This window comes from Lipophrys pholis (genome assembly GCF_963383615.2).
Source record: "Lipophrys pholis genome assembly, chromosome: 23".
Lineage (NCBI taxonomy): Eukaryota > Metazoa > Chordata > Actinopteri > Blenniiformes > Blenniidae > Lipophrys > Lipophrys pholis.
The window spans coordinates 9786337-9812778 of NC_137645.1; the positions used below are offsets into that span (position 1 = coordinate 9786337).

General features: G+C 49.4%; 1 protein-coding gene across 1 annotated transcript; it reads right to left on the reverse strand.

The window, feature by feature from the left end:
- Positions 1–2505: 2505 nt before the first annotated feature.
- Positions 2506–24312, reverse strand: LOC308127653 (von Willebrand factor D and EGF domain-containing protein). The gene is made up of 32 exons (XM_080492811.1): positions 24215–24312; positions 21123–21307; positions 20694–20922; positions 20488–20553; positions 20080–20312; positions 18384–18473; positions 17880–18021; positions 17427–17644; positions 16685–16758; positions 16317–16593; positions 15990–16177; positions 14997–15901; positions 14728–14864; positions 14485–14646; positions 14299–14403; positions 13769–13883; positions 12346–12656; positions 11910–12129; positions 10894–11031; positions 9559–9903; positions 9317–9487; positions 7190–7413; positions 6643–7114; positions 6459–6554; positions 5753–5848; positions 5576–5671; positions 5397–5492; positions 5225–5320; positions 4860–5126; positions 4682–4777; positions 4008–4105; positions 2506–2779 (listed from the first exon to the last, which is right to left on the reverse strand). The coding sequence occupies exons 1-32, from the start codon at positions 24279–24281 to the stop codon at positions 2759–2761; spliced, it is 6036 nt and encodes a 2011-aa protein (XP_080348937.1). The 5' UTR covers positions 24282–24312; the 3' UTR covers positions 2506–2758.
- Between the last annotated feature and the right edge of the window lie 2130 nt (positions 24313–26442).

The following is a 26442-nucleotide window of genomic DNA, read 5'->3' on the forward strand; positions in this document are numbered from 1 at the left end:
GATCTTGGAGAGCTTCCTGTCGGCGGGCTCGGTGGGGAATGAGCGTGCGGAGCGCCGTGAAGGCCGTGTTGACGCTGTGCGTCCGGTCGCGCGCTCCCGAGCGTTTGCCGCCTGCCTCGCTGCTTGCTCACGCCGGAGAGACGCGGCGTACCCTGCCGTCGCTGCTCGGCCTCCGCCTCCTCCTCCGCCGGCGGGGACACCACCGCCACCTCATCCTCCTCTTCCTCCTCCTCCTCCTCCTCCTCCTCGTCCCCCGGGTCTCTGCGCGAGGGCTGCAGCCCGGCCGGGTGGAGCTGTCCGCTTGCCGCTGTCCAGGTTCGTCCAGGTCGGACGCGGACGCGTCGGGTTTGCGCGCTGCGCTCCGCTGCCGGTGGACTTCATCCTGGCTCTGCTCGGGTTCTGACTGGAGCTGCGAGGGAGGGCTGCCGCGGCCCGCGCGGCTGCACGGAGCACTTTATCCTGAGGGTGAAAATAGCACCGAGGAGGCGAGCAGCTGCCGCCGATCCGGTGACCGAAGGGTGGGTTTGCGCCGCGCGGCCCCCCGGCGAATCGGCATACCATTTCTAATGAATGACGGGCTGCTTTCTGGGTCGCCAGTGCGCCGCGGAGAAGGGAAGACAGGTGGAGCCTAACGGAGGGGAGGAGGGTGGAGGGGCACCTGTTGTGGTGCGGAGGATACCGGTTTAAATTAGGCTCCACCGATCTGAGGCTCCGTCAGGGGCCAAAAACATTTCCCCCCTCTGAGGGCCAGAAACTGACATAAAACATGACATTGATGTCTTCAAGGGCCAAACAGTTTGATTTCTCTCCTCCCAATGCCCACCCCCCCCCCCCCCAAAAAAAAAATGGTATGAAACATAACATCACTCATCTCCAAGGGCCAAAAACATGACATTTATCTCTTCCACGGGCCAAAATCAGACTTTTCCGATCATTTCCTTTACCTGAATAGTCCCTTTGACTACTTTCACCTTTGCTTTTCTTAATTTGACACCACCGGATCAATTTCTTTAAAACTGTGAAGGTTTTATTCTTTTTTTTTATCTTCGTGTGGATATTTTGTGTTTTTATGGGAATTTGACCAAAATTGGTTATTTTCTCTTTAATAATTTTATATAATTTTGACAATTTAATAAAAAAAAATTTGTCTCTAATTTAATAATTTGATTTCTTTGATTTTAGAAAGTGAGACATGTAACTTTAAGTCTCTTTTGATATCATGCCACAATACTTTGTTTGACATAATTTCATATTCGCTGTGTATTTTATCACGTTCTGTTTTGGACACATTTTGTCTCGTATTGATGAAGATGGAGGAAGAGGAAGTTTAACATGAACTTGATGCACACGTTTGTGCCTCAGGATCAAACAACAACAGCTGCTGTGTGTGTGTGTGTGTGTGTGTGTGTGTGTGTGTGTGTGTGTGTGTGTGTGTGTGTGTGTGTGTGTGTGTGTGTGTGTGTGTGTGTGTGCGCGTGTGTGTGTGCGTGTGTGTGCGTGTGTGTGTGTGTGTGTGTGTGAGTGAACAGTCCAGGTGTGCCCGCCTCGTCCTGTCTTTGCCCACCGTGATGAACATGTCCCCTCCTCCTCCTCCTCCTCCTCCTCCTCCTCCTCCTCCTCTTCCTCAGTGCCATCTTTGGGGGGGTGGATAAAAATATCTTTGCACTCTCTTTGCCTCGTGCGCGTCACTTTAAAGCGTCACAAGCCGTCACTTTCCTTCTGAATCCAACACAACAATCAGAAATATTCCTAACACGACATTCCTTTGGAGGATTTTTTTTTCTCCATGAAAAAAAAAAGCTTCACTTGTTGACGCGCTTCCACGAGGAACTTGTCGTGTTTTGACCACTAGAGGGCGGCAGATCCGCAGCAAACTCCCCCTGGAGGTCAGAGGTCACGTTGGAAGCAGAAACGCATACGGAAATGTTTGGCTCAGTCTGCTGCAGCACTGGAATCCTAATTGGTGTCGAGCCCAGGAGGCCTTATTAATCTCTTAATCCTCATTTCCCCCCCCCGCGGATGGTCGTGACCCCCACCCCCTCCCCTTTTTAATTCTTTTCCTCACAACTTTACTGACTAATCACTAACTTTCTGTCTTTTTCTTTATCTTTGTTTTATTTTGTTGTTTTAATTATGCCCGTGCTCTTTTGTCCATTTTATGTCTTTTTGTCATCGCTGTGTGTTTGTCTCGTCGTGTTTGTGTTAATCTCGTTTCTTTTTTCTTCCTTTGTCCTTTTGTCTTTTCAACATTTTTCTCTCGTTTGTTCCTTTTTTTTCTTTATTTTTTTTCTCCATTTTGTTTTTTCTTTTCATTTCCTGTCCTTTTTCCCCCCCTTCTTCCCCTTCATTTTGTGTATCTCCGTGGAAATTGTTCATCGTTTTGTTTATTTGTCTTTTTCTCCATCACATTTTTTTGTGTTTTCCTTTTTTTTCTTTTCTTTTAAATCTTTGAGTTTGAAATTGAGCCGGTGAATTTGTAGGAAGAAAAAAAGGAGGCGAAACGTTCCTCTGAGGACTTTTATTTTCTTACAAAAGCTCCGGGAAGCGGAGGAAAATGAGATTACGCCGTGACGCAGTGACACGTTCCTATATACAGCGGGCGACACGCGACAATATGAAACAACCAAATAAATAAATAGGCGACTGAACGATCCAAAAAAAATAATCCAGGACTTTTGGTTCAAAAATATTGCAGATTGAGCCTGTGGAACCGCGGCTCCTCGTCTTCCTCGCCTTCCTCCTCCGGCGTGGCGCGGCGTCAGCGTCCGGCGGCGGGAAGCTTGAAGCACAGAAGCAGCCGGTCAGTCGTCATCCCTCTTTGATCTTTTCAACCCTTCTTATTCTTCTCTTTCTTTCATGTCTCTTCTTCTTTCTTTTTTTTTTTTTTTTTACTTTTATGTTTGAGTTCTATCATTTTCTGATTCGAGTCATTTCGTCCATGTTTGTTTGTTTTGAGTTCCTTTGTGGTTCCTTGATTTCTCTTCTGTTTCATTGTTTTTATTTACTTTGACACTATTATTCCTCTTATCTTATTTAATTCGTGACATTTTTTTAATGTTTATGATTTTTGATGGTTTGTATTTGTGTCTCTTTGAGGTTGTTTTAGCCTCATTTTAATCATTATTTTCGTATTTTATTTTGGTGTTTGTGTCTTTTTGAGGCATTCTTTTGTCTCACTGGTATTCTTCTTTCTTTCTATCCATTTTTTTAAATAATGTGTTTTCCAAGTTGTTTTTATTCACACATCTTTGTGTTCCTTTCTATCCTTTTTTTATTTCAATTTTTTTTAGAAATGCAGTTATTTTTCCACACCTTTTTATGTGTTTTTAAGAATTTCTATGACTCATCTTGGTTGTTTTATGGGTCTGATTCCTTCTTTTGACTTAATGTTCTGTCAAATCCGACATGTTTGTTTTATTTCCTCTCTTTCATTTCGGGCCCCATGGATCATTTTTATAGATCTTTTTCTCTTACGGTTTATGTTCATTTTGTGTTTTTAAAAGTTGCTTTATTGGATAATTTACTGTCTTTTTCTTTCTTTTTGTGTGTTTTCACCATGTCTTTGGGATTGGTTTGTCTTCATTTGATCATTTTGCGGTTCTTTCGTGTTTTTGAAGTGTTTTTTTGTTTGTTTGTGGTTGTTTAATCTCCGTTCTCATACTTTTTGAATGTTTAAAAGTTTAAATTCCTACTTTGTGTGTGTTTAACACCTCTTCGGGGTTGTTTTTGAGTTTCTTTGTGGCGGCTTCACAGAGCTTCCTCCACACATGGGCTCTGGTCAGTAATGGATCCGCGTGTTGACGGATGTTGGATGTTTTACGAGCGACTCGTCCGCGGCTCTGCTGCAATACTGATTTTATAGTTTCTTCTGAGACATTCCGGCTCTGCGGACGCGGGGTGAGGCTGCACAGAGCCGCGCGCCGCTTTGATCGGCCGCCGCCGAGTCCGCGCATTTTCACGTGTTTCCAGTTTGCAAGGGGAGGGGCGCGCGGCTCCGCTCGTCTTACCCGTTTGGAGCAGAGCGACCCCGAGTAGCCGCTCCTGCAGGCGCAGACGCTCGGCTGGATGCAGCGGCTGCCGTACAGACACTTCGGTTCACACAGAGCTGCGAGACGAAACGGTCAGAGGTCAGTGTCATCACTCTGGAAAACTGTCAGGGTAGTGAGAGGAAGACGCTCTATAATCTGGATGTTAGAGGAGGAAGATGCTCTATAATCCGGATGTTAGATGAGGAAGATGCTCTATAATCTGTCTGCTATTAAAGAAAGGTGCTCTATAATGTGGATGTTAGAGGAGAAAGATGCTCTCTAATCTGGATGTTAGAGGAGCAAGATGCTCTATATCCTGGAAGTCAGAGGAGGAAGATGCTCTGTAATCTGGATGTCAGAGGAGGAAGATGCTCTGTAATCTGGATGTCAGAGGAGGAAGATGCTTTATAATCTGGATGTTAGAGGAGGGAGATGCTCTATAATCTGGAAGTTATTGGCGAGAGATGCTCTATAATCTGGAAGTTATTGGCGGGAGATGCTCTATAATCTGGATGTGGAAGGAAGATGCCTTTTAATCTGGATATAATGGGAGGAAGATGCTCTATAATCTGGATGTGAGAGAAAGAGCCTCTATAATCTGGATGTTAATGGGAGTCAGATGCTCTATAATCCGGCAGTGTGTCGTTGCTCACGGTTCTGGCAGAGCGTGCCTTGCCACCCCGGGCTGCAGTGGCAGGTGTTTGGACCGACACACTCTCCTCCGTTCAGGCACTTCTGCAGACAGCTCGCTGAGGGGAAGGAGACAAAACCACGTCACCACGGAGACGGCGAGTCCGTAACTCTGAATGCCTCCACCGTCTTTTTGCTCACGTTTGTCGCATCTTGTCCCCCGCCAACCGGACGGACAGTCGCACACGTCCGGGCCGACGCACCGGCCGCCGTTCACGCACCCGGGCTCGCACACGCCTGGGGAGGAAGAGGAGGGCGGCAGAGTGACGGAGGAGCGGCAACGGGGAAGAAGCAGGAAGACGAGACACTGACTTCTCTCACAGCGCCACCCGGTGTATCCCTGCAGACACGAGCACACGCTGTCCCTCATGCACACGCCGCCGTTCTTACAGGGGGGGCTGCAGACGGCTGCGGGGAAAACATCAAGAAAAGGACATAAACCGCATGAGGACGGATGTTGGTCCAACGCGTCCACAGACCTTTGGGTTCATGAGAGGACAGTTTACCGTTCTGACACTGAGCGCCGTAGAACCCGTGGGGACACTCGCAGGCGTCGGGCCGGACGCACACGCCTCCGTTCAGACAGACGGGAGAGCAGAGAGCTGGAAGAGCGGGAGAGTCTCCATCAGCTCACGTCAGGGAAATCCCCCTCAACACGTCTCCTTTCTCCAAACTCACCGGTCTGGCAGGACGGCCCCGTCCAGCCCGCAGGACACGCGCACTCGTCCGGAGACGCACACCGACCTCCGTTGTGGCAGTGACGGCTGCACACCACTGTGACCAACGACAAACAATCAACAGCGAGCCCGGGGAAGGTCGAATCAAGAAGTGAGGACGGGTCGAGGACGGGGACTGACTGGTCTCGCAGCGAGGGCCAACGAACCCATACGGACAGGAGCAGGTCTGCGGTCCCACGCAGGTTCCGCCGTTCTCACACCGGGTTCTGCACAGGGCTGCAACGAGTGACACGTGAGTGACGCCTGGCAAACGGACCCGCGGTCGGATGTGCGGCGGGAGCTGGACGCGGGCGATACCTTCCTGACACGTCTCGCCGTGGAAACCCCCGGGACACTGGCACACCTCCGGAGCGACGCAAACCCCCCCGTTCACGCACCGCGGGGAACACAGCGCTGAGGAGCACATGGACGAAAATCAAACGTAAGGATACTTCTCATTTTGTCTTTCTGTCTACATTGTGTCATTTTCTCATCCTTTTGTCGATTTGTCAGAATTGTGTCTTTTTACCATCAGTTTGTGTCCATTAGTCAAAATGTTGTCATTTTGTGTCATTTTCTTCTCATTTTGTGTCTTTCTGTCATCCTTTTGTCGATTTGTCAAAATGTAATTTTTTTTTCTCATTTTGTATCTATTTGTCATCATTTTGTCATGTTCTCATCGCTGTCCTTCTGTTTGTCATAATTATGTTTTTGTCGTCATTTTGTCTTTTGGTCATAATTTTAGGTCGATTTGTCATTTGTGTTTCATTTCATCATTTTCTCATCACTGTCTTTCTATTCTCATTCTGTTTTTTCCCGTAATTTTCTCATCATTTGTCGTCTTTCTGTTTTTGTCGTCGTTTCGTCTTTCTGCCATGGGACAGTCTGTGTTGGTTATCATGACGGTCTGGGTAGTTTGCGCTTTTGGGAACAATCTCATAACCAGACGTTTTCTCATCACTGCAGGCTGAACCCTGGACTACTCCGATTAATGAATGAACGGAGGGACGCCAGCGTCTCGGACCTGTCTCGCAGTTGGATCCGGTGTACCCCGGCTTGCAGCGACATGTGTTTGGCGCGGCACACTCCATATTCCTCCCGCACGTGTGCCTGCAAACGGCTTGAAGACAAAAAAAACCCACCGTATGTACGTTAGTCCGGCGTCCATCTGGTTGGTGTAACGCCTCCGCACGGCTTGACGGTCTTACCTTGGCAGGCTCGTCCGTCGCCGACGTATCCCACAGGACACCTCCCACAGCGAAACCCTGCGTCCGCCGTCGGTCCACACTGGACCCCAGGGAAACACGGCCGGTCGGCGCAGGTCCTCGGCCGTCTGTCGGCCGTGGCGCCGCTCTGGAGCCTCGCCTGGACGGAGGCCGTCTTGCTCGTGGGCGTCAGCGTCGCCACCGGAGCCGTCCGTGGCATTTCCGGTCCGGGATCGTCTTCATCGCCGTCCGCGGAGAATTCCGACTCGGCCAGGGAGTAGGACAGAGCGCTGAGGGAGGCAGTGAGGGGGAGGGCGGGCCGGGGCGGGGTCCGGGGCCCGGCCTGGGAGGAGGTCAGGTGGTGAAGCCGGGGCTGGGTCGTCTGTCCGGCCTGCGTTACCCTGCCGGACTGCGAGGAGGGCCGAGGAGCCGCGGGGGTCGCCCTCGGAGACGAGACTCCCGACTGACGAGACATCTGGAAGAACGTCGGGACAGTCTTTTGACGTACCTTCTTTCATGGCGCGTCGCTGTAAACGCAATAAAAACTCACCGTGACCGCCTCCCTCCGCCCCGTCCCGCCTGCCCTCCCGTAAACGGCTGCCTGCCGCGGCGGGACGTTCTCCGGCTGAGCTCTGATGACGGACGAGGACGAGGACAGGTGTTTGAAGCTGTGCCTGCTCGGCCGGTTCGGGAGGTGCAGCTGGGAGACTTTGCTTCCCTGTGGGGTCCGACTGGGTTTGCCGAGTGTCTGCTGCTGAGGGAGGTGATTGGTTGCTGCGGAAAGATGGGCGGTGACATCAGCGGCGCCGTCTGGAATCATCTTCAAATGATCTTTGGTATTAATTACAAGATAATACCTGAAAATGTAGAAATTTAAAAAGGGTGAAAATGCTAAACTTCCTTTGAGTTTTGGGCGTCCGTTTACACAACGGTGCTCGGAGGCATTGAAAACGCAACTTTTTGAAAATGGCTCCCATGGTGGTACGTTTTTAAAAATGCTCCGACTCAGTTTCCATGGAAACGAGGGGGGGGATGCTCAGCCTCTGTGTCCGCGTTAACGACGGAAAATCCAACTTTTTGAAAGCACTCCATCTCCACGAAAACAGGTGAAAACTTAACTTTTTGAAAACAATCCGTCTTAATGGAAATGAATGAATATGCAACTTTTTGGAAAACAATCCATCTCCGTGGAAACGGATGAAAATGCCACTTTATTCGGAACACCCCATTTTCATGGAATTATGGGATAAACACAACTTTTGTAAAACTAGGGAAAACGGAACTTTTTGAAAACAGTCCATCTTTATGAAAACGGATGAAAATGCCACTTTTTGATAACTCCCCATTTTCATGGAAACATGGGATAAATGCAACTTTTTGAAAACACTGTCTCCGTAGAAACGGGGGAAATTGTGCCTTTGTGAACAATCAGAACAACGTTTCCTCCACAGTGTCACGACTCCCAGTCCATATTCTGGAACTTGGTGCTTTTATTTTGACAGTCACCGTAATAACAATCCAACTTGGGTCGTCTGTCCACTAGAAGGTCCGCGCTCCTCTCGTTGTTAATGTTTTGTAACTTGCACCAAATACCAGGAGTAAACGCACGATAAAAGCTGATGCTGAGGTCAAAAACAGACGGAAACTAAACAGGATCCAAGACAATCCGGCCAAAACCAGTCGGAGGCCAGAAAAACAACTGACACTCCATGAACAGTCGGAAATAAGCTTAAACATGGAAAATAATCTCAATCATCCGGGTAGTAAATCTGATGAATGACCAAGCAGGTCTGGTTTTATTCACTAATGAGTATGTAAAAAAAAAAAAGGTACGCTGACATCTGGATCTAAATCAACTAAATCCAAGAGAAGAGAGTGACGCAAGTCTTGTTCTCCTCGTCCAAACACAATCCCCAGCAAAGGGATTTCCGTCGGAGGGAAAACCGCGTCCTCTTGAGTTATGAGAAGGAGCATGAGAGGCCGTCCTCCGTCGAGCCTCCGGCCCCAAAACAAGAAGGTGGTTACTGGACGCAGGCGGGCCCATCGCCACAGCTGCTGATTTATCAGCGCCAGTAAACAACATTCCTTTTCAATCGGGACAGACGTAAAAACATCGGGGGGGTATCTTTTGTCCCCGGCTTGTCTTTCTGTCATTCTGTGTTCAATCGATTTCTTTCTCCGTCGTTATTTTGTGTGATTTTCCCAACCGTTTGTCTTTCTCTGGATATTTTGTGTCAGTTTGTATCTTCCCGTTATTTTGTTTCATTGTTGTCTTTCTTTGTTTCCATTCGGTCTTTTTGTGAACATTTTGTGTCATTTTTCTCATTTTGTGTCATTATTTTGTCATTTTCTTGTCACTTTGTGTCGTTTTCTCATCAGTTTTTTATTTTCTGATCAGTTTGCGTTGCTTTCTCATAATTTTGTGTCTTTCTGTCATCATTTATTTTTGTTGTTTGATTTAGGATTTATCTTTTTTTTCTCCATTTAACTTCGTCTTTAGAATCCAAACCACCTCCAGGATCCGTGGTCTACTTCCAGGATGTGAGAGATAATGTCCAATTTACATAGTTTACAAATTTGAAAAAAATTATTTTGTGTCTTTTTGTCGTCGTCTTGACGCGAGAAGTCCAGACTGAGGGGAATACGAGGAGAAACCAATCGAAATGTCCCGGATTACCTTCCTTGTAGTTCTTCATACAGACTCGACCGTTGCCGTACAGCCCCGGTGGGCAGCGTCCGCACACGTACCCGACGTGTGGCAGCCTCCGGTTGATGCACTGGACGCCGGGGAAGCAGGGCCGGCTCGCGCAGGTCGCCGAGACGTTGATGATGGGGGAACGAGCCGATCCTGGAAAACGTCCACAGACATTTTGGGTTCAATAGAATCACACAGGAAATGCCAGTCGGACTCGGCCCTACCTGGAGTCGCTCTGTCTGAAGGTTGGGTTTCCCCAGGAGCTCCAGGTCTGTCTCCGGGGTCCGTGAACGTCTTCCCTCCGTCCGACACAGTCCTGGAGGAGCTCCTGCTTCCCGGGTGAGTTCTCCCTGATTGCTCGGTCTTCGTTTGGGACGCCGCCGGTGTCCTCACCGTGCTACTTCCCGCCTGTCCCGGAGTCTCTCTCCAGAGAGCGGTCTTAATCTGCGGGTATGTCGTACCCGATGTCCTCTGTGAGACGTCTGCCTTTGTTTGTGGAACATCTGGTGCCTTGTCGACGGTGGGACGGGCAGCGGATGTGGTCGCGACGACAGCCGGCTCGACGACCGCTACGCGACAGAAGACAGATCATTTGTTGGGTTGCCTCTTCGACTTTAATCTGACTGACTAAACAGATCGTACTTTGATAATCCCATTGGGTGAATTCCTTAAACGATGGAGGCAGCTGCCACGCAAGACGCTCTGGCCGTCCAGCGGGAGCAGTTTGGTGTTCGGTGACTTGCCCAAAGCAAACTTTGTCAGTCGGTCAGGTGGAGGTGGGGAATCTAAACGGCAACCTTGTGATTGGGAGACGACCGCTCTGCCAACCGAGCCAGTCTTCGGAAAGAGTTTGTTCAAAAAGTAACCGACCAATCAGACTTGTGACCTACTGAGGCACAACTAAGAAACAAAGATCCTGGATCGTTGCCCTTTTAAACACAACAGTGGCCAATCGAGAACCAGGGGAACCGAGAGGATGGAGGAAAGAAGAGTACCCTTGAACAATCTGAAGACTTGCTTGAAGTACCTTCCTCAGCAGATTGGACCTTACTTGATAAATATAAAGAGGAAACGTGTCCCTTTGTAAGAATCAGTAGAGAACCGAATCCTATCCCTTCCCTGCAAGGCAAACGAATGAATTTCACCTGGAACACCAGCGTAGGATCTAAGTATCTTGGCAATGAGCGAATAATCCCGGATAACGTTGGAACCGCCCTCTAACATACGATGAGGAGGTTTTTCTCTGCAGAGCGGCTGCGATGTGATAACCTCAGTCCTGTTAACGGGATCCAGGTGACGAAATCCTGTACAGTTCCCATATAAATCTGCCCAATCACTGGATTTCCTTATTGAAACAACCTCCTGTGACCTTGTAAAACCCGTCAAACTCGCAGTGGGACAGACGTTTACTAGATAATGTCCACAATCTGTTCGGTGAGCAAAGGTTTTCATTCTTCTCACATGATGAAACGATTGGATTTTTATGTTATTTGGCCGTCGGGCCTCCCGACTGGACGCCAGATTTCAGCAAGAGGGGAGGAGGATAATCCGCACTTTACCTGTACAAGACGTCCCATTTCCCAGCATGCCCCGGGGGCACGGGCCGCAGCCGTAGGAGCCGTAGCCGTTGAAGCACTGGACTCCCGGAAAGCAGGGCTTTGCCTCACATTCGTCGACGTCTTCCAGGCACGTCAGGCCTGCCAGAGAAAACCAGAGAAGGAAGTTCTTAAGAGAAATGAAAGGATGGAAACCAAAGTTCTACGGACTTGTCATGACTCTCTTTTACTATATATTATACACTCGTATAAACATACTCCGCTCACAAGACATTGGTGCTTGGAGACACTGAAAATGCAACTTTTTGGAATTGCTTAGACTATGTCTCTGTAGAAATGGGTGAAAATGCGACTTTTTGAAAATGCTTAGACTCCGTCTCCATGGAATGTGGGGAAATGCAACTTTTTGAAAATGCACAGACTCCATCTCCGTGGAAACTGGGGGGAAAATAAACTTTTTGAAAAAGTGTGGAAACGAGAGGAAAATGCAAATTTTTTGGAATTGCTTAGACTATGTCTCAGTGGAAATGGGTGAAAATGCAACTTTTTGAAAATGCTTAGACTCCGTCTCCATGGAACGCGGGGAAACGCAACTTTTTGAAAATGTTTAGACTTTGTTTCTGTAGAAACGGAGGGGAGGTGCAACTTTTTGAAAATGTGTGGAATGGGGGGGGGGGGGGAGCACCCTTTCTGAAACGCTGGTACTCCGTATTGATACCATGGTTATAGTAAAAGAGTAGTTCTTGCACACGCTCAGTAGAAGGACAATCAGAACAATGTCATGACTCCCAGTCCACATTCTCTTGGACTTGGTACTTTTATTTTGACGGTCATCGTAATAACAATCCAACTGTCCACTAGAGTCCGTGTTCTCCCATTGTTAGTGTCCAGCACGTATTGTTCTCTGCATGCATGCGTGTCTGGCTTCATCACATAAACAGACTAATAAATGAACGCATATATTCAGTATAATCTTAAAAGTTGTATTTCAGTAAAGACGCTTCATTCTCCACTCTCACCTCTCAGCCCTGCGGGACACTCGCATCTGTAGCCGCCGGCCGTGCCGACGCACTCGCCGGCGGCGCACGGCGCCGACAGGCACAAGTCCACGTCCTCGTCGCAGAGTTCCCCCCGCGTCCCCTCGGGACACACGCACAGGTACTTCCCACTGCCGGCGGGGAAGTGGACGTCCGTCACGCAGGTTCCTCCGTTCTGACAGCCGCAAGGCACCACGTCGATCTGCGTGAGGAAAAAAAACGTACTTAGTAACCATGACGACGGCTGTGATTCTGTGGAAAAGCGTCGTGGTCATGATCATGTATAGATCAGGGGTGTACAAACTCGTCCTTCTTCATCTTGAGTGGGCCGAACCGGTAAAATACTGAAGTAATCACATTTATATTCAAACTTTAAAGTTTTTCATTCTGAGTATGAGACGATGTGGTGTTGATGTACCTCCACAGTGACGCTGCTCTGAGCGTTGCACTCGTCGGACAGCGTGAAGCCGAACCACCGCTGTCCGTGACGCCGGCTCCCCTCCTCCTCCTCCTCCTCCTCCTCCTCCTCCTCCTCCTCCTCTTCCTCGGTAGGGACTCTCCAGATGAGGAGGCCGGCGGGGGAGAGGGCGGCCCCGGGCGGGCCCTCCTCCAGCTGAAAGAGGAGCGCCGAGCCCTCGGGGTCCGACGCCGCAAACTGGAAAACAAAATTCTCCCCGGCGAACGTCCGCAAGTCGCCCGGCGGCCGGTGGAACGCCGGCGGCTCGTTGACTGCAAAACAGAAAAGCGCCGAAGAGCACGATGACAGAAACTTCCTGTCCTGAAATGAGCTCCTCGCATGGGAAAGTCATCACCGACACACGCGGAGGGGGTCTCCGGAGGAATGTGACGCTAACGCCAGGAAACACCTGCTTAGCGTCGCGCTCACCAGTGTGGGAGTCCGCGTGAGGACGCCTAATCTGATTAAGCTGCTCGGCGGGATGAGATCATTTCGCCAGCAGCCAACACACATGAACCATTGCCGTGAGTTGAGACGTGCGGTGGCGACTCAAGCGCGATTATAAACTGTGATTATTGAATATTGGAGTCGGATTAAATTCTTCTTCTTACCCTTTTTCGCACATGTTGAACCAGATGTGTGTGTGTGTGTGTGTCTATAAGTATATATAGGTCAAGTCCTTTATTGGTCAAATATACACAATATAATGTGCTCCACATTAAAATAATTTGAGTAATAATAAAGTAATACAAATCTAAAGCGCACAATGTTAATTATAATAATAAAAATTAAAGTACACAAGTGGTGTGTGTGTGTGCGCGGGGGAAAACAAACAAGGTAATGAATGTATGAATCAAAGTGTCGGTGTCAAATAGTGTGAATATGCTTGGATGTAGATTATTTTATGTAAATGTATTTTTTTTAAATAATATAGATTTATGTATTTTGTAGGTATCTGTATATTATGTATGTTTTGATATGGAACGAAATAATTTTTAAACAAGCCTTTACGATAAAATATTGGTATAAAGTGACTATTTAGTTTTTGAGGAGTCTTAAAAGGTTTTGCTGTTTCCAGGTTGTTCCCTGTGTTAATCAACCGTGTCCCCCCCACCCCCCACCCCCCTTCTCTCTCCGAGTGGTTAAGCGACAGGTCAAGACACGCTGGGAAACTCAAACCTCCGCCGCTTTGATCTACTGACGGAGACAAACCGGACCACAGTTGGACGGCGAGCGGAGAGAGACTGTGCTCAGATAAACCCCCCCACCCCCACCACCACCACCACCCTCCGTCATTAGTGAGAAAAACCAGCTCTGACTACATCCACCTCCAGACGGTGCTTGAATGCATTTGCCAGAAAATATCCCGAGACTTGCCGGGTACCTTGGTTCACGGACCAGGTGAATCTGGACGTGTCGGGGTCACAGAGGAGGCAGGGGCTGCTGGGATTGGAGGCTCCGGCTGCAAAACACATGCCGTCGATGCTGCAGGTTTGCTCCTGGCAGACGGCGGGGAAAAAAAAAAGAAAGAAAAAAGGTAAGACAGCAATATTTTGTTGTATTTGCTCAACATTTTTTACTGTTGGGGAACCTTTCCCCAGAAGACGGCAGGTATGAAACATCTGCTCCCTCTCTCACTCCAGTTAATTCAGTTTGCTTCAGCTTTGGCAGGGTAACATCCTGGTGTCTGAGGGCCGTTTACCCGTCCCATAAAAAGCATTTCCAGTAACGACACGACCTCTTGTAGGTTAGGGAAATTGTCTCTGGTTTTGTCATTCGTCTTAAAACCCACCTGTTCTCTTCGGCCTTCAGAATAACTTTTTACTCGTCTCTTAATGTCGTTTATACTCCCCATGTCTAATCTTTTTATTTGTTTTCTGAATATGTCCGGTGTCCTCTGTGCCTGAGAGTTACCTTTAACTTACAGGGTCCTGATCGGGACGCCTCGCAGACCTGACACACGCCGTCGTAGATCGTCAGCACCTTGGCCTGGCTGTACTGGGAGCCGTCATTGGTCACCTGGAGGTACGGTAAATGAGTCGGCAGCTCTTTGAAGGTTCTCTAATAGTAGGAGCTTGCGGACTGAAAAGGAAGGCTCGCCTTAATCTCCCAGCGTGCGTACGGCGTGTCATCCATGATGAAGTCTTCGGTGCTGATGGCGGCGTTGCTCAGGGACGGGACGGCGCAGTCGAGAACTCTGGAGCTGAGGAAGGTGGCTTTTGTTCTCTGCTTTTCCCCTGGAACCCAAACCTTGTTCATGTACTGTTGGAAGGAGTTCACAGGGAGTCAGGACACGGAAAATGGAAGGACACTTTTTTTTTAAAGGCTCTGCTTCATCTTCACCTTCAGTCTGGTGGCGTGGCAGCTCAGGTCTGGAGAGTCGATGAAACCGAGGCCGAAGACCCTCACGTTGCGACAGTCGACGGTTCGGATGTCACACAGTCCGCTGTTCTCCAGATCCGTTATCTCCACCGGCTGGCCTTTTAGCGCAGAGATGTCCAAAGAAGTGCAATTCATCAAAACAGATACTGTGTATACCCACAGTGCAACCTGATCTCAAAGTACTCAGCAAAACATCCTAGGATCAGTTCCAACACTCTGCCGGTACTCACTGATGGTCAGGCTACAATCATGGAAGCTGTAGCCTTGGTAGCACTGGCAGCCCCACTCCGTGCACTCGCCATTCCCGTTGCAAAAGTTGGGGCAGCGTAGAGCCATCACCACCTCTCCGGACGATCCTGGCGGACTGCCCACCTCCAGGGCCCTCTGGGTCCGATTCTCCAGGAGCCTCCTCTCGCACTCGTTCTCCAGGTACGGCAGCAACGCCTCCTCCCAGCCCAGGTCGTCCTTGAGTTGCAGGTCCAGGATGCAGAGGTCCACCGCCTCATCCAGGCGGCGTCCCAGCAGGCCTCGGCACACGGCGCCGACTGTGGAGTTGGCCAACGCCATCTGGCATACCTCTAGGGCTTTGGCTGAGGTCAGGCCGCTGGGCGTGGGCCACCGGGGCTGCGCTTCCGTTCGAGCCTCGGCCAAGTGATCCTCGGGGAAAAAATAGGCGAAGCTCTCCAGGTCGGCTTGGCTGAGGCTCTGCGTCATGAAGACGGGCTGGAACTCTAATGGCGCCTGTCTCTTCGGCCTGTGCACGGAGAGCAGAAGATCCTCTCTGAACTCAGCGGCCAGTTCGAGATCGCCGTCTGTGTCGGTGTCACCGTGGAACCAAAGGTGTCTCCTCTCCAGGGGGCGACTGCCGAATGTCGACAGATCGAGAATGCTTTCCGGTCTCTCTGGGCTCTTGATGTATTCCACTGTCGTGTCCATGGAGGGGAAGACAGATGTGTAATCCACGTTATCATACGATACACAGTCGGCATGAGCGGAAGGATCGTACAAGGTCCTCATCTCTCTGCCAGCATGTGGAGAAGAGCTGTATCCTTTCTGGCACTGGCAGAACGGCCTCCTTACCTCCTGCGTGGCCCCAGGAGGCGTTTTGTCGAATAAACTCTCACCAGGAGCTATCCTAAACAAACAAGAGTCACAGACACTTTTTAAATACTTTAAAGATCAGTTTCACGCAAAAACTTCCTGATGCTTTAAATTGCTCCCACCTCCATTCCTCTATAAAGTGACGCAGGTCGTCTCCATCAGAACTTTGGAAGTCATTGTTGCCGTTGCGGTCAAAGGTGCCGCAAAGGCCTCGAGTGTTGCTGTAGTCAACGCTGGGTGCCCGAACCGAGAGGCTCATCCCCCAGTCGCCAACATCGGCCCTAACAAAGGCCCCGGAGGGAAAGATCAACTACAAGAGGAGAGTCACATCCAGCAGCTGGTTACCATTAACTCATCGCCCTCTATCTGTTTATACAGCAAATAATGATTTTTAAAAAAACATTTTTCCAAACAAATATCCACCAGAGTGGAAATGTTCGGATACCTACGGTGACCTTCTTCCCCTGGTGGGACTCCAGCACGCGAACCCGGCTGCCCTCGCTGCCACCGAGCCTCTTCAGGGTGAGCTGAGGGCGGCTTTCCTGCGGCCGGCCGTTGCACATGTCAAAAATGGCCACGTCGTTCCCTTCTCGCGCCGCCACGCCGCAGTTGCAGGCAACGGAGTAGTGTCGGCTGCCGCAGTCCCACTGGCGAGAGTGGACCTCAAACTCTCTGACGAGGCTCCGGTAGAGGACAAAAGTGCCCGTCTGATGGTTCTCGTAACGCCTTGTGGGAAAAAAAACAGAAAGACCATTCAAAGTAAACGATAGATTGGGAATTGCAGCGACCGCTGACAACTGATGAGGAGGCAAAGTACCTGCCGTCAAGCGTAATGATGTGTGGGTCAGTCAGAGAGTAGCAGATTGAGGTGGGGACATCCTGGACTGTGACCTGAGGGCAGAGGTCGGAAGGGCAAGGATTAATGGAGCTCCACCCACTGACCCTTTGACCTTGGGCTTTGATGTTTGCACTAAACACAGATGGGAAAAGATGTCTGCAGCCGAGCCCCTCGGAGACACGCTGTCTGGAAGCATGACTTCATGCCTTACGTAATGTAATCACCGATGGCCACTTCACGAGGGGCTTTTCAAACATCGCACAGCTCCGCTTTTGGCCCTAAACTCCAAGCAGCCCTCGAGTTTTATGGAGAACCGTGTGTACATGTCAACAGTATGACCGAGAAACCTGTAATTGGAGCCATCATTTTAATACCCTCTAATTAAAGTAATACTTAGGTTATTGTGCCACGCCGCCGCTACGCTCCGTTTAGCTTTTGACATGGAAAGGGTCCAAAAATAAAAATCAGTGAATCTGCTTAAGCTTCTTTAAAGAGCTCAATGACAAGTTCTCAAACATCTTAAAACCTTCCTGAATCCGTTTTTGGATTGTTAAGACGCACCGAATCCTCCTAGATTCCAAACGGATAACTAAAAAAACCCAATAAGCCCTTCAAGAATGACTTGCCAAAGAAATGAAAGCCCCATGCTGGCCAGTGTCCTGAACACTGGAAACTCTCCACATCCCCGACAATCCGCCAACGTCACCCTCCCTCCACTCACTTTGAGAGACATTGGGATGTAGCTCCTCCAGAGTCGTGGTGCGCCGGGTCCGGGAACGGCGCTGATCAGGCTCGGTCGGTTCCCGTCTCGCGTGAAATCGGTCACGGCGGTGACGTAAAACTTGGCCCGACCGCAGCTGCGGCCGGCGCAGGCGCTGGGCCGCAGCTCCACCTGGCAGACGGACAGCGCCACGTTCGAGGCCTCGTGTCCTACACCGTCTGTGGACGTCGGAAAAAGACAACTTTAACCCTTGAATCGTTTGGGCTCAGCGGTCCTGTTAAAACCGACGGCGGAACTGTTGATCAGAGCATATTGGCCTGAAGCGTTTCATGTTTGGTCATCTGTGGAGGTTCCTGTCTGCCAAACGGCTTAATGTGACATCTAATTTGCGTTATCCTCAGACAGTGAGCGGACCGGCGCTTGTCCCCGGGGGGGGGGGGGGGGGGGACTGACCTGGGTCGTGGACGCCCAGCACCAGCGGGACGCCACACTGATGTCCGAGGTCGGAGCTGAAGCAGGGGATTGGCACCGTGCTGTGGACCGTCACCTCGTGCTCCTCACTGTTCTCCGCTATCTGGAGCGAGTCTAGAGAGAACTGAGAGAGGAACGGTTTGACCCAGGAGAGTTCGGCTCCGTGTGATTTGGTTCCATTATGACACGACCACTGCTTCCAAATTCACAGTTTAAATCACACTGAAGAAAGACAAAGTATCTAGATGAACCAGAAAAATAACCTGTCCGACGTTAGTAGTAGTACCAAATACATGACGCGACAAAACGGAAAAGGAAAACTATTTCTTTGAACTCATTTTGCCAAACTTGACACATAATACAAGTAAAACTTCTACAATCAAAGCAATATCAGAAGATTGAGTTTTTTTGTTTTTTTTTCTTGAAAAATGTCGTTTTCTGCTGCTGCGTCTTGGAGCAGGAAGGCGCTAAATCATGCTTACTGACCCTCAGTCCAGCGTAGAAGCTTTCACTTTCTTTCGGAGTAGATCTGCTGTGGGTGAAGTTGGCTCTGAAAGTCGACACGCTGCAGGAATACTGAAAGTAAAAAAAAAGAAAAAAAAAAGGGCACTCTGTACTTTAAGTCGTCATTCTGACCTGTTCGGTAACACTGTGTCAGGGTGGCATGGAGGCGGAGTCCTGGAGGAAACCCGTTGATGTCATTGGTGATTTTCTTTGTTGTGGTGAAGCGAATGTCTATTTAATACAGTGAAATATCACTAAAACCTTCTATAGCTGTTGCATTATGGGTGTTTTTATGGCTTTGAGGCTTGATATCAACGAGGTCGCTATCAGCGACTCTTGTTTCTGCTACTGCCAATACGTGCCGGACATTTCGACACCGTTTAAAGAGGCGATGATGTCGGAGATTTAGCAGCCCCTCCTATCTAAAGCCACCCGGCTGCTACATCAACACAGGCCCGAGGAACAAAGCCGACATGATCCAGACTCGACAAAACTCGACCCCCGGTGCCCAAATACGGCAGCGCCGAGTGACATCCGCTCGGTTTTCAAACAGCGTCACCCTATGGATCTTATAACTTCGGTGTTTTCCCAACAAAAGACGAGTCCTCCAAGGAAATTAGAGCCATCCCGCTCCAGCTGCTTGGGGTGTTGACATGCCGCAGTCGGGAGGGGTAGTCATAACAGTTATTATCCCCCTTCAAGGCTGTGGATGCTCGGGGAGCCGCCGCTCAGCGTCAGGTGTCGTTTTCTTCCGCACGTCTGGATTCCCCTGCTTCGATATTTCCGCCTGGTGAGAAGAAACGTCTCCCGAAATTCCGAGATCCCGTAGACGTAAGCTTTCTGTCGTGAAAATATGACACCGACCTCACGCAGAGAGTCGGCGTTTCACGAGTATTTCAGGTGTCAGACGCCGTATCAGATTCTGCTATCAATATCAGCGTACACCGATTTATGATAATCCAATACAGAGTGCAAAACTTACTATAGTGACAAATTGAAGCTCCGGCGGAAAGTTCAGTGAAGTTAATCCAGAGTAATGCATAAGGATGGATTTGGATTTATTTGCGCCAAGCGTAAAGATAAACAAAACAAACCCTCGGGATAAAATGCATCAACCGCTCGGCAGCTGCAAGGAATAGATAACACCAAACCTTGCACAGCTCAGTGCTTGGTCCACCTTTCAAACAAAAGCAGACCGAACCGTCCCGCCCAGGAACCGTTCATCTTGTGCACAGAGAGGAATTCCTCATGTCAGGTTCACTCACCACATTCCCATAATCTGGATCTCTGCCGCGTTTGAAGCGTCCACACGCGCTGGATGCATTTTCTGCAACTCAGAACACCGAACCTACTGTGCGACTTCAGAGTTGCCAAACATGAGAAGCAGCCTTCTTGTGGATTTGTGCGTCTGTCCGTTTTTTGAAACAACTTCCCATGGAACTCGCTGTGAAGATCTGAGTGATTGGTTTAAATGGGACACATGTGGCGCGAGGCTTTCCCAACCTGCAACTGATTTACCTCCCCGCCCTCCACTCGTCTCCTCGTGACTGGATACGGCGCACACTGCCTCTCCGCCGAGGCAAAGAGAGGTCGGCGTGATCCATGGTTTATGTCCGCCGGCTGGAGAGGGTCAGAGCCTCCACATGTGCGACTCTCGGCGCCGTCTGGCAAGAATTACCTTCTCCCCGAGCCTGAAGTGGACGCCATCCATCTCCGCCACGGAGAAGGGCTTCAGCGTGGATTCCTGCCGGATCTCGGCCTTCATGCTGTGGCCGATGTGTCTGGCCCAAACCACCTGGAAGCCCAGCGGCTGGCTCCACGGCGGCGGGATGAAGGAGCACCTCAGGTGGACGCTGTGGCCGATCAGCTCCGGGGCGATCACCGGCCGGGACGGCAGAGACGGGACGGCGACTGCAAAGGAAAAGTTTGGGCGTCACGGCGGCAGCGCAGACGGTGTCTCCGTCCCCGGACCGCCCCTCAACAGGTTACATGTTGAGTCGGGACTCGTGCAGGCAAACGGAGGTGCGCAGTCGCAAAACAAACATTGTGGTTTGTGTCATGAGCGGTTTCTGTGAGTGTCTCATACCTTTACACCGGCCGTTCACTTCCACCTCCCCCGGTGGACACAATCTGGGTCCCAGATCTGGAGCAACTGAAACATGAAATTTATATTTATCATTTGGCCCTTATTATGATAATAATGGCTACAATCTCAACATGAATCCTATATTAATGATAAATTGTGGTGTCAAAAAACGTGGAAGTGTAGGAAGTGTAGATGTTTCCGGTCACCTCTGGCGCAATAGCCCATGCATCCCTGCGTCGGCTGCAGGTAGTACACCAGGAAGTCGCCGCAGTGGCGCACCGTGACGGGGATGCGGAAGAGGCAGCAGTCTTTGGCGCTGCCGTGGAAGAACTGCCAGGTGGCGCAGGCGGAGAGCTGGCGGAGCTCGCCGGGCCGCGGCAGGGAGGCGTCCCTCAGCGACAGCCACACCGGAGCCTGCGTGCCGCAGCGGTTCATCTGCGGGGACGCACGCCGACAGAAACAGTCATTACCTTGGAGCGAGGGGTTGATTACGCTCTGCACCTGGACCCAAGCTGCTCATTAAACCCAGATTCTAGCCCGTTTGCACTCGTGGAAGATGTTTGATGTCGTTTTTTTTAGTTTTTTTTTAAGAACGATCAGAATGGGAGGAATTGGGCACGCTTTTGACGTTCTACCTCAACGCAGGAAGTGGGCATCTCCGCCGGCTTGTTGTTGATTCTGAACCGGTACCAGCCCGGCGACAGCGAGTGGTCGCAGATCAGGTCCTGGATGGCCTTGTTCTGGATCTCCGTGGAGTCGAAGTCGATGCTGCGATAGGGGTTCTGCAGAATCCGGTGGCCTCCGGGGTGACACTCTGGAGCTGAGGGGCCAGAACGACAAGCGCAGACCTGGTTTACGCAACGTTTAAAAAAACGCATCGTTTTCATCGCCGGGAACATAAAAGCTGCCGATTAAGAAACACTAGAATGCTGTTGCGATTGAATTTTGCAGCTTTGGGTCATTTTATTCTGCCTGGAAATTTGAAAAACAAATCCTCCTTTAAGGAGAGGAAATGAAAAACGGCAGATCACTGTCTTTAGATCGGAGTCCCGCTGTTTGGCCGTGAACTCGGAAGAGCAGACAAAACAAAAGCGGCTCGCGGTGTAGTGGGAATCGGTCCCATCGCTCTGTCCTCAGCCTGACTTGGAAGCAAAGCTCCACAAGAATGAACATTAACTGGGAACAGTAGGTTGAAAATGAGCTTTACAGAGAACTGACTGGAAGACGAAGAAGTTGACCAGAAGTGAACGAACCTTACGCACGAATGTGCTTTTCCCATTTTTAATTCTAAATTCTAAATTCTTCTGGAGCTAAATTAACCAGCCGCATTTTGGAGATTTTTGACTCTGTCATTACTATAATTATATTCACAATGCAAGGATTTATTGTGATCCGTAAGGTCTCTAATTAAGAGAATGTGCAATGAAAGGCTGTTTCTGTCTGGCAGTTCATTAATATGAATGTGTGACAGGCTGGCGAATCTCGTCTGCGATTGGACGGGTCACGCCGATGAAGTCCTGGGAGCCACTCCAACGGCTACACATGAACACAAATTTAAATATGCTAAATGATGATGGCGTCATGGGCATGAGAGGCACATGCAATAAACCCCGTCGGTCGAGTTCTTTTTCTTTCTTTCTTTGAGAAAGGTGGGAAATGGTATGGACGAGCTGGAGCCAGCAGATGGCGGTGGTGCAACTTTATGGACACAAACTGCCGTTAAACCCAAAAAAGAAGAAGATAGATTAAGGAGATTTTCGAGAGAAAAAAAATAGTTGACTCTGTGCAGCTGTGGAGACAACGAGGCAGACCCTCTAGGCACAGACTGGAAGAAAAAAAAAAGAATCGGGCAGGTGGATCAAAACCTGTAAATAAAGCCAACCAGCATAAATCTCAGTTGTGATCTTTGAAGGGGCAATAAAGACCTCCACATCTGCGGGAAATACTTCCCAAACACCTGCGACGGAGCGTTGCCGAGAAGGCGTCAGACTGATCTGATGAGCGTGTCGAGGTGCTCAGCAGGGCGGACCGTTGGACCCCTACTAGGTGTCCAAATCACTAAGAATAGCAGACATTCCTTGGAGCCTCTTAACTCGCCCCAGGACAGTACGCTCAGGCCAGCGGCGCGTGACGGGCCTCTGAAGTCCAGCTGGAAGCCCAAACCGTCCGACAAACGGCGCGAGCAGCCGTATTTCCCGTCATCAACTCTACACCTGTGGAGAGAAACGGGTCAGGACCTTTCGAACACACAACGGTTGGCTCGCCTGTTTGCGTCCGGCGGTGGTGGCTGAGTGGAGTCCCGCCGGGCAGAACAAACAATCGGGGTCTTTGAGAAGAAAGCCGGGCATTGACAGGACGAGTTGCTGCCTGGCGATTCCCCAGCCCTAAACACCGTCTTCCAGGCAGGTTTTTTTGTGTTGACAGGTGGCTGCAAACCAAATGGTTTTTTTTTACACTGTCGCCCGTCTGCGAGCGCGCCTCGTCTGACAACACTCAAGGTCACAGGTCGTCCAAACAAACCCGGGTGTCAGGCGGCAGGAACAATCGGCGAGACTCGGGCCGCCGGTTGAGACTCTTGCCGTCGGCGTCTTAATGAGTTTACAGAGCCAGAGAGGAGGCGCGGGAGGACGAGGGAGGGGGGCGGGGAGGCGGGTGAGCTAATGATGCGGCCTCCGGGGAGGGGGATGGGTGGAGGTCCCACTGGGACGGGGGCCCTCCTCAGTAGCCCAGATGTGCAGGGAATTCTCCAGTTTCTCAGGAGGGGAGATTAATTTGGGGAGAGGTGGTGCGAACACGGCTGAGGTGAGGGGAGTGTATTATGGGCTGTCTTGATTGTTGATAACGTGGAGTATGGACTGAGTTTGTTAGAAAGTGTAAGGTCTAATTAGTAATGTTTGAATTGTGTTGTATAGAAACTGTTCGTTTTTTTGTGTAGTAACAAACATTAAATATCTATCCTCGTCTCTGAAATGTTAGCAATAGAATTGTCACTTAACATACATGCTTTTTTTTAACTTAACCCGGCTGCGACTTTAAACTAAGTCGTCTAAATGGGAATCGTCTATCTGGGGAAAAAAATACTGTCGTCTATCTGGGATGACACCCTCCAAAGAAGGAACTTTTCCTGTAGTCTGTGCTCTCTCTCTCTCTCTCTCTCTCTCTCTCTCTCACTAACTATACATTCCTGCATGATCTCAGAGGAGCTGAAAGTGTGTGATCCGTGCCTTCTGCCCCCATCATGTCTGCACCGTGTGGATTAGCTCTATATCTTTCTTTTTTTTTTTTTTTTTTTGCTTGTTTATTTGTTTTTCTTTCATTTTCTTTCCTGGAGCCACAGAAAGCCTCCATCTCTGACCTGAAAGAGGATTTTTCTTCTCTACTGTTGTCTATCTGCTCGCTTTGCTGCATTTTTATTGTAAAAGTGACTTCAATTGGCGAGAAAAATAGAAAACATCATGATCAGTGGGTTATATTAAAAAAGTGTGTGATATTCTGTAATGAAACCAGCTGGTATGTTTCTTTTCCAGAATCTAATTCAGTTCAGCTCTGGAGCTTTAAGTAGTTTGTTTTTTTACCCTTTTGGATAATAATTGGGAATATACGAGTGCGAATGAGGCGCAGGACGCACGAGACTCCTTTTAGGGTTGGTCATATGTGGTAACTAAAGGTGGCAAGCAATGCAAAACGAGATCGATTCAGTGTTCATTCAGAAAAAAAATCCACTCACCGTGTTGCGCCAATGCTGGGACCCACAGCAGCGCCATGCGTAAAAGTCCAAACGCGCCACAGACCATGGCTGCGGCTTCCACAGACGCGACGGGCTCGTCTCAGTCACCCGGTCCCATTGAGCGCGAGGAGAAATCCTGCGAAAGTCGGCGCAGAGACTTGGGAGGCTTGATATCTCCCAGAGAGGAGTTTGGAGCGCGCAGGAGGAGGATGACAAAGGAGCGAAGAGGGAGGAGGCTGTAAACGCTCCGTGGAGGTGGGGCCCTCTCCTCTGTGAACCCCCCCCCACCCACCCACCCCCGTAATAAAACAAGCGATCTTCAGCAAACATCACGTGGATGCACAGTTAGTAAATGACCCGAAGATCTGCGCGCGAGCGCCTCCGCGTCATCCGTCCGTGCGTCAAAACTGTAACCTCAGAGGGAGAACATGAGTCGCGTGCACGATTCTGATTCATGTTTGCGCAACGTTATACCCAAAGCCAAACTGACTCATGCAGGAGCAATTTGTAAACTTTTTTTTTTTTGTTTGTTTTACTTCACTACGGTCCAATCTGGATCACATGTGCGTTCAGAAATTTTATTTTGGAAGAAATAAACTTAAGGATTTGCACATTGCTTTAATTTGTGATATAAAAAAATTAAAACTTTGCACACAATTTAACCAAAAATGCCTCCAAAAAATGACTAGAAATCGAATCTACATGTGCCCAACAGCTGCTTTTATTTTTTACTGAAAAAACAATTGACGGCAGGGATTTTCAACGCGTGGGAGGGTGAAACATCTGATTTATTCCTGTTCCAGTATTCCAAACTTCCAGACTGTTTTATGAAACACAAAGTGAGACGTCGTGAGAGGCATATGGAAATGTTTCGGATTTTAAACATGTCGAAATGGCACAATGGAAAATACTTTATCTTGAAATGTTGAAATACCTCATTATTTGCCCTAAAGTTGATTAAAAGGCAAACTTCTTTTTTTTTTTTTTTTAATTACTAAATAGACTTAAAATCCCAGGACGCGACGACACACCTTAACCCTAAATAAAAGAGCCGAGCCGCAGGGGTCCCGTCTCTGCCCTTTCATTGAGATTTCGCCCGGTGGGAAAGTCTCCGAGCAGCGGGGGAGGAGGCGTCGGTGTGAAAGATTTCATAACTTCTGGCATTTTCTTCTCGGTGGGTTCGGACTGTCGACGGCTTGTGTACGTGGATATTTAGGCTTCTCGCTCGTCACAGTGGATCTGTGGTATTGGAGGTCGAAAAACTTGACCCCTCGTCCTGCGTCCGGCCTTTTTCAATCTGCTGCTGCTTTGTCTGGAGGCGGAACGACTCATGACACCAACTTGTGGCCAGTGGTGGAACTACACGACGGATACGCTTTGGCCTGTGTCTGGTGTTGTAGTACTCAAGACCAGAGTTTGATGGATTTTGAGGACTCGGGCCATTAATATCTTAACTTCGTCTTGGGATGCTCTGGTCCTGGTCTTGATTCCGTCTTGTTATGGTCTTCTGATTCTCTGGTCTTGGTCTAGACTTGTTCTTGGTCCCTTAAAGTCTTAGTCTTGTTATGGTCCTCTGATTCTCTGGTCCTGGTCTAGACTTGCTCTTGGTCCCCCAAAGTCTTAGTCTTGTTATGGTCTTCTGATTCTCTGGTCCTGGTCTAGACTTGCTCTTGGTCCCTTAAAGTCTTAGTCTTGTTATGGTCCTCTGATTCTCTGGTCCTGGTCTAGACTTGCTCTTGGTCCCCCAAAGTCTTAGTCTTGTTATGGTCCTCTGATTCTCTGGTCCTGGTCTAGACTTGCTCTTGGTCCCCCAAAGTCTTAGTCTTGTTATGGTCCTCTGATTCTCTGGTCCTGGTCTAGACTTGCTCTTGGTCCCCCAAAGTCTTAGTCTTGTTATGGTCCTCTGATTCTCTGGTCCTGGTCTAGACTTGCTCTTGGTCCCTTAAAGTCTTAGTCTTGTTATGGTCCTCTGATTCTCTGGTCCTGGTCTAGACTTGCTCTTGGTCCCTTAAAGTCTTAGTCTTGTTATGGTCCTCTGATTCTCTGGTCCTGGTCTAGACTTGCTCTTGGTCCCCCAAAGTCTTAGTCTTGTTATGGTCCTCTGATTCTCTGGTCCTGGTCTAGACTTGCTCTTGGTCCCCCAAAGTCTTAGTCTTGTTATGGTCTTCTGATTCTCTGGTCCTGGTCTAGACTTGCTCTTGGTCCCTTAAAGTCTTAGTCTTGTTATG